The 8,418-nt window shown below is 45.8% G+C and overlaps 2 protein-coding genes across 2 annotated transcripts in view; one reads left to right on the top strand and one right to left on the bottom strand.

Moving 5' to 3' along the window:
- Positions 1-2,503: 2,503 nt before the first annotated feature.
- On the top strand, positions 2,504-3,352 carry T265_12943 (hypothetical protein; the record flags this gene model as incomplete). Its single annotated transcript, XM_009166377.1, has 1 exon — positions 2,504-3,352. A coding segment is annotated over one exon (849 nt), but the record flags the coding sequence as incomplete, so codon positions are not given.
- A 1,788-nt stretch (positions 3,353-5,140) lies between these two features.
- The window catches only part of T265_02187 (hypothetical protein), a gene marked incomplete at both ends in the record, with an annotated part of 95,797 nt that continues 92,519 nt past the window's right edge, over positions 5,141-8,418 (bottom strand). Inside the window, 2 exons of the mRNA XM_009166361.1 lie at positions 5,141-5,773; positions 6,959-7,322. Of these exons, the coding sequence (XP_009164625.1) occupies positions 5,681-5,773; positions 6,959-7,322 (457 nt within the window). The remainder of the gene's footprint in view (positions 5,774-6,958; positions 7,323-8,418) is intronic.

Below are 8,418 nucleotides of genomic sequence, written 5' to 3' on the forward strand. Positions count from 1 at the left end.
GACATCTTCAGTGCGCTGTTGGTTGAGTAGTTCCTCTCTTCGTGTATGCGTTTATATAGTCTGCAAAGAGCAGCCTTTGCGCTGTAACCTGGATTCTGGTTGGTCCGATCTTAATCTGTGTTGCGTTGTGGTTTGTATTTCTTGCCGTCGGTTGTCTCTTGCGGTTGGCCCGTTCTTGATCTGCATTGCGTCGTGGTCGGCTTCTTTGTTGGTTTGTGGCGTGCCTCCTATTTTTAGTAGCTTGCTGTTCTGTTGATTTCCTCGAGTCCTTGTTCGGCCTCGGGTTCTGTGGTTCTGGATTTCCTTTGTCCTCAGAGGCTGGTAGGCAGGATCAATCTCAATACGCCTGTTTATTGCTCCATCAGTGGAGTACCACGCCTCCATGAACTCGCGTTCTTTCTTTGTTCTTGCCTGGCCCAGTATTCTGACGTTAGTCCAATCGAAATGGTGTCCTTCCCCATCTTCGTGTGCAGAGATGAGAGAGAGTTGGTCATGTTTCCTGGTGGCGAGCTTGTGTTCGTTGATTCTGGTTGACAGTTTCCTTCCTGTTTGTCCCACGTAGTGTTTTTCACAATCGTTGCATTGAATTTTGTAGATTACATTTGTCTTTTCCATCGCATTAAGTGTACCCTTTGGTTTTTGGCCGACCCTCGATCTGGCAGAGGGTTATGAAAGGGATCACGAAACTTTTGGGTGCTATCGTTGCAACTTGCCTTCCATACTGGGGACTGCGTGATCGTCAGTAGCGCTGCAAAATATGGTTGCGAAGCGATGTAAATGGTGTCAATGACGATGTTGATATCCGTTCCTATCCAAATTGCCTGAATGAATGTCTTCAGGTGTAGGCTCCTCGGAATGGTTGTAGTAAGCCATCAGTAAGTCCGTCCACTGTCCACATTTATTAATTGATGCGGTGTTCCGACAGACTAAGCGCTTACATGTTGTTGTGGCTGCCGCGGATATGAATGCGCATATAGGTAGACTTAGAGCTGCTCAACTTCAATCTGGTGAACAAACTGCTTTATAATCCAAAGGCAAACGCCTGCTCCACTTGCGTGCTGAACACACTGTGTGTAGTACCAACTTCCGAAACAACTGAAGTCACTTGGCTACATGCAGCTCCCGCATGCGAGCCAAACTCCAACACAGATAGTCCACATCGTCATTAGTTATAGGTGGCATGGGAAAATAATAATCACTCAGCTGTAGCACTCTCCCGGTGCCTAGCTGCCATGCCACCACGACGAAGCACGAGGGCTGGGAAACTGCTAGGTTGCCCAAGCCTAGACAGGGGAAGTCGAGTGCCAAATGTCGGGTTCGAACCACGGGCCTTCCGGTTGGTGAATCCGCGCTCTAACCACTTGGGCTATCTCGCCCAATTACCGATTGTCTCCCACTTCGGAACGCCTGTGTGGGTGCGGAGCATGTACTAGTTCGTTGCGCTATTCAGGGGCACACAAGATACACGCACCTCGGCTGGCCCTTGAGAAGCTTTCGGATTCTGATGTGAAACAAGTCTATCGAAGCCAGCTAGTGAGATCACCTTGGAACAGCACCTCTTCTGCTGTTGACTTTTACTAGAGGGTACTGTCCACAACCCTGCGAGATGCTTACCGATCGGCTTGTGGAATGGCACAACCATAAGGATCTGAACCCTGCATGTCGTGCAATGCCAAAATTTTTCGAAGCTCGGAATACAGTTGACAAACAGTCGAATGTCAAGCAGGAAAGAGCATCTACGCGGATCCATGAACTCGATGGATTTAGAAGGCTGTAAATAGCTGTAAAAAGAACACTTAAATTGCTTGCCTGAATACTTTCAAGAACAATCCAACTGGCCGCCTGCAGTTGCTCAGCTGGATTGCTGACCCACAATGCAACTCTGAACAGTGAAATTAGAATCACTGCAAGCGCTTCGGACATATGGGAACTTCCACGCGCTTCGTTCAAAGATAGAAGTGAAATATTCAATCGGTGCTTGTCTAACTTATCTGTCTCCATCTTGGGGGAGGAGACTGTCCCCACCAACTGAATTTTGTCGACAATTGTATCCATTTTCAAAAGCACTGCTCGCAGCATGGGGCACCTGAGGAGAAATCAGCCTGACTCGGGTGGTAACAAACCTCTTCGCGTTGTTTATCTGATGTCGTCTTACGAATGTGCGTGAGGAAGGAATCCGAGGACATCAAGTAGGATTTACTCGCAGCATGGGGCACCTGAGGGGAAATCAGCCTGACTCGGGTGGTAACACACCTCTTCGCGTTGTTTCTCTGATGTCGTCTTACGAATGTGCGTGAAGAAGGAATCCGAGGACATCAAGTAGGATTTCGGTCGGGAAGGGGCAGTACGGACCACATCCCCAAACCTCATCAAGTGGTAGAGCAATGACTTAGGTATAGACACCCTACTATCTCAGATGAGCGCTTTAATGTCTGTGGTGATTTTCTGTCGAACTAATGTATACCTCTCTTTCCTTTTAGCTTACTCAGCCATTGAGTCTATTATGGAGTTTTTATTGAAGCGTATCCCGGCTTGTTCGAGGGCACTTGGTGAATTGGATTCCGAAGATGAATCAACGGATGACGAGTTAACAGAGAAAAAGGACGAGTTCGTCTTATCGGACGGTCTTACCGTCCATTTAGAGAGTGTTTCCACCACGCGGTTGGTCATCGCTTTGGGTCCCATCCAAACGGCATTCATCACTTGCTGTTTCCGCCTTTCAACCGGTAGTCTTTTGGGCACCCTATCTTATCCCTCACCTAGTCATAATGTCACGAATCGGGTTGAGTGGAACTCCCTGTGCATATATCACTCTTCGGAATTATACCCCGGTACTTTGATCGTCACCGTACCTTGCGGAAAGCAGGACGTTCATTTAGTTCAGAAGAGGGTTGCGAACGCATTGATGAACCTGGTCCTTGGAACAAATCTTCGAGTCACTGTTTTATGTGATGAGCCTATTCATAGATTTCAGACGCAATCAGAACCAACTGCACCCGTTATACGGATACTAACTAACGAATCTTCAACAGGTTCCCACACTTTTCCGTTTCCCTCTCTAGAACAACCTAACATTATCTCCGGTTACGCCGCTGAGTTCTTCTCTTTCGCTGTTCTGCGTTCTATTCCGACCACTTTATTTGTGCTATACTATGCCAACAGCTGGGACCCGCGCTATGCATGGCATGGAGCCAAGGAGCTCCTTGACCAACTGCTTCCGATTCGAAATTTCCTGGGCGAGGTTCCTCAGATGGCCGAACATACGTGGGATGCGATTGCATACCCTTTGAAGGAAAATTGCATATCAGCCCTCAGCGGGAACAAACCTAGTTTGACGGATCAGATGTACACGTGATACCTGCTTACTTTTTGGGTTCGAAAATACAGTTCCGCTCAAACTGACATACTTATTCATGCATTTCCGTAGAAACCATTAGGGTGGTATCACCTTTGGAGAGATCGTCACATGATAGAACGACTTTTTTTAACCTCGTTTACAGAGAACATCTCGACCAAAGATCAACTTGTGCAAAAAGTGCGTATCATTGTTCAATTTGTTCAAACCTTACTAATGCCGTCTGACTAAATCATGACAGTTCTACCTTCCAACTCTAACTCTGGTGATAAGTTTCACTCAGCAAAGAACACTGAAAAAATTCTACATTTTGGCGAGCTGCTTTATTCGCCCATACAAGCTACGGAGTTACTGATAATAATCGGCTTGCGAAACACGGTATCACCTTGGTGCAGTATGCAGAGTGTGACGAAAACAGAAGCCAGCATTTGCTTGAACTTCCGTACGTTGGGCATTTATACCAATCTGCCACTTTGGTGTAGACAACTAGTAGCGGACCGTTCGGCCAGAGCATTCCGACTGGGGCACAGTCGTTTTTCTCAGTTAAGTGCGAGGAAAACCGAGTAAAGTAATCGAGGTCCGAGTGCAGGACATACTACCAACTGTTTAGGCCCCTTTGTAATCAGGGAGGCGAGACCTCTCTTGGAGAGAATTGTTCACTCGACTAGGTTTGGCCCCGCTAGTAATCTGAAGAGGATGATGGTCAGTGGGCACTTTTTCTGTCCGATACGATTACTGTTCACAACCTTGGAGCAGGTCGAAGGTTAGAGTTTATTGGATTGAGGACGTCCATGATATCCTTCAAGTGGTTGTTGCTTCGTGATTTTTTCAGCCTGCTGACGCCTGATTGGTATGCTTCTCACAATGCAAGGGATATGAAATCTTCCTACACGTGCGCCCTTCACAACATTTGCCCAGATTGCTAAGATTCATATACATGTAAGCCGTTTGCTTGATCTGCCGTACTTTGAGATATCGGTGATAGTTTTTTCTGAATTAGTTTGACAGTCTGTGTCGGATCTCGAAACAGTTGAACTCGAGAGGATTATAAAGGTTATCGTTCCAAATCCTTGCTAGTGAGGATCGGCTTAAATACGCCATGTAGCGTGAGCCAACACGACCGCGATTCCGTCACGGTAGGTTAGCACCAAGCTCCCTCCACACCCACTTTTGTTCTTTTACTTACAATGAGGCTTTCAAATAAATTATAGCTGTACTGCAGCGAAGCATCAGTGTTGAACCCTAATGTTATGCTGCGTATGATGCTGACGAACACGAACATGATTGTGTTATCCGATCATCTCTCCTGAGCAACGCTTATTCGAGACTCTGAAAGATTTATCCTGTCCCCGAAGATAATCTCTTGATCGTTTCCAAGAGGTCGGAGCTTTTTGCCGCCTCCCTGTTTACTACAGCAATTTTTCTTGATGGTTGTAAAGCTGTCGAGCACTAGTGTTTTTCTGCTGATGTACCAATGTCCATATTACTGTAGGCAATATTTTAGTGTCTCTACCTGATTCATTCTTTCATCTCGTTGAACATGGTTGTGTTTGATCTGCTCGCCGAGCTTGGCAATTAGCTCGCAAATGTTTCGTCACTAATCTAAGTGATATCCACTGGCATCATCAACTGCGCACCTCGACTGGTGACAAAACGTTAGCAAGCTAATTGCCAAGCTCAGCGACCACTTGATCAACCACCAATGGACACACCCGAGCTACCAATATTCAGGTATATTCCCATAGTCAATGTTATACCCAAGTAGATCGAACAAATACGACACAAAAGTTATTTCACATCATTTCTGCAGATCGAATAATATACACAAGATAAAGCGAAAATTGAACGAATCATGAGTCATGGTTAATGAAGTTCGAAAAGACTGAAGGAGATTGAAATGCGAAGCGAGAGCAGGCTGTTTACATTGATAAATATCCATGATCGAACTGAAAACGCCCCACTGTTTGCTCGCCTTATTGGTCTCATAGACTTTAAGTGCTCGACCTTCGATAATCTGTGTGAAAGGAGCGAGATGGCGGGCGACAGCACACCACGGATTGGACATCTTTTACGAGTTGTTACGAAAGGACCATGCAGCAGAAGAATCTGAGTCGGTATTACAAGAAAAAGAGGTTTGTACACGATTTGATTGTTTTCCCTACATAGCTGACAATATATGCCAGCAGAATGCCAAGCAAGCAAACGGTAGGGGACTCGCAGGTGAAAATCGTGAGGTATTCAGCTATACAACAGGTATCTGAAGATGTTGCGCAGCTTATGGAGGTGAACAAGTTGGTTCAGCAGTGAAAGACAGAAGACGTTCGGTCATTGAATGGTATTCTGGATACGTTCGATCCATTCGTTCGCCTGAGCAGCCGACTCTGCGGCGAAGCGGTAGGTTCGACCGTTGGTTTCAAGCTGAATGTGAGGGTAAAAAAGAGAACGGGTGTACATTCAGTTGTTTTGCATCCCTCTTTCTGAGTACAACAGAAAATTTCGCTCTCTTGAAACCAAAGGTTATAAAAAAGATTGCAAATTCGACTCAAGATCAGACTACTTATTCTTTATAGAATCTTGGTAACCAGTCAGGCGTACAGCATACAGCTGTATGAGGTTTTATACAATCCATAAGATACTGAATACTGTTACCATTAAGTCCGAAGGAGGGGCGGACAATTTGTCGGAAGGGGACCCAAACCTCAACCTTTGCACCCCCTTGACGATATTCAGTCGAGTACCATTAGGGCAACAAAATTTCTGTACCCTGGTAACCGATGGCGCGTTAGTATCGAATGCAGTCACTATGTATGGCGCGCGCGTTCGCACGCTACGTCCTCCCTACCCTGTAGGCATAACTTGAGATTTCTTATGCAGGATCCCATATCCGATGACAGTAATTCGCCCTTTGGTTTTTGACGAAGCAAACGCTCGTCATTGTTCAAAGTAACGGGATTTTGCGGGCAGCACCAGACGAAAACATGGCTGAAAGCGTAAAATGGACAGTGTTTATGGGTACCACCAACATCCTAGGGTTCATGTGTTCGCTTGTCCCCACATCAGTGGCCAATCGTGTGCTATCAGTAATGGCTGAAAGCGTGAAATGGACAGTGTTTACGGGTACCACCAACATCCCAGGGTTCATGTGTTCGCTTGTCCTCACATCAGTGGCCAATCGTGTGCTATCAGTTGGACCTACCGCTTGTTTCCGGAATACTCTCTTCGCTGCCCAGGCTTCGCTTACCAGTTAATGACCGGCCACAAGGTGCGCAGAGACTATTCGTTATTACCGGTCCAGTTAAAGACGGCACCATTAGATTCTCAGCAAACCGTCTGTGGTTTCACTTTCGAGGTAGACTAGACTGTTGCAACGATGGCACCAAAATGGCGAGTGTGGCCTGCAGTTAACACCTCAGGAAGCACCTTGAGCAGCCTGTGCAACAGCGGGGAATATTGATCCCCTCACTAACACTGTGAAAAACCAAATTGTAATGTGGATAGATAACCAGATCGTCCACTAGAAATATTTACGTCCATAAGGTTTATAGTTTTAAATTCACGTAATGTACACCTTTGTCAAGCACAATTATGGGTACGATCGTTTACCTCAAATACTGCGCAGTCCACACCACGAAGCTGATGAGGCACAAAATTCTTGATAATCCGCACAGCTCGAACTTCTTGCAGATCGACACATCCGCGAACAACCTCGTCCGCACTTGTGTCGTAATACACAAGCTGGTGTCTATCCGTGTTGAGCACAAAAAATCGCTTCTTCCATTGTTGTAATACTCTTCTGTGGCCCATTTTGTAAAGCCAACCATAGAATGATGCATCTGACAGGTGAATCGGTAGACGACTCTTCATGTTTTGCAGTTTCTCTTGGAACACTCGTGTACCAGTCATTGCATGTAGTGCCTCCAGGCGTCGTGTTGGTGAGAGGTTACCCGGTTGGACGCGCATTTCTTGCCTGAAGAGGGTGAACATCAAGAAGAGTGAGGATACAACAACCAATGTTGAGTTATGTTTACATGCAACAACGAATGTGCCGTTGTGGGGTGGTTCAAAATGCAACACTTTAGCTCATGCATAAAAAACAGTCACAGCACTCTGTTTGATGGCGTGTGAGTGTACTGTCAGCAGTGGTAAATGAAGGTAATGGAGTGCTCGGAAATTCAATTGGTATGGTAAAACTCACCGGCTCAGTGACAATGCCCTTGCTATACTGAAGAGTGGAAAATAGGGACAAGCCAATTATTCAGTGAAGGCGCCTCATCCATCTCATCAAAAGTCTGCAGGGACGGAATGATAAATTGGCCAGCCGTTTTGCGTAGATGGGTCAACCTAGTCTTGATAACGATTACTATGCGACCTAGTATCGCTTTCAGGGGGGGGGGGTAAAGATACCCCAACACAATTAGTGCTGAGTCAGTATGAAATTTCAGCAACCCAGTGAACATTTTCTACGGTGGTGTGTCACTGGGATTACCTGGCAAATTGGCCTTATGCGACTGACAGTTATCAAGCTACGACAGGCACTGAAAAGCTGAAAACAGCGTTGTGATAGCTTGTTGATGTGCCGGTAACATCCATCAACATTACGTTCATTCGATATGCATATGGTACATTTTCAAGTGGAAAAGAAAACAACCGGTTAATTTTCTCGGTCAAAGTCATCAAAACGTTGGATTTCGTCAAACATCCGACCGAACATCAAGTAACTACTCAAGTCCAAGTGTGCAAGCTTTTTACCTACATACAGATCTTCCATCGTCCGAAAATCTTCCAGGAAAGACTAGCAAAAACTTGAAGTGGCCTCATTGCTCAGGATGTGGAGGCCAACTCTTTTTGGTCCTAGTCATGACAGTGCGTAGAGAGATATCAAATGTTACATTATTGAAAAGATATGCTCACACAAGAAGGTGCTTCCAAACAACAACAAGCAAATTTCCTCATGTGATACATCATCATCATCACCATTATCAGCTGTAATATAATAATACTTGTCGTACGATGGCTGTAGTTGTCACAGTTTCGTTCACAGATGATTCGGGGGAGGGGGGTAG

Source organism: Opisthorchis viverrini, assembly GCF_000715545.1.
Source record: "Opisthorchis viverrini unplaced genomic scaffold opera_v5_25, whole genome shotgun sequence".
Lineage (NCBI taxonomy): Eukaryota > Metazoa > Platyhelminthes > Trematoda > Opisthorchiida > Opisthorchiidae > Opisthorchis > Opisthorchis viverrini.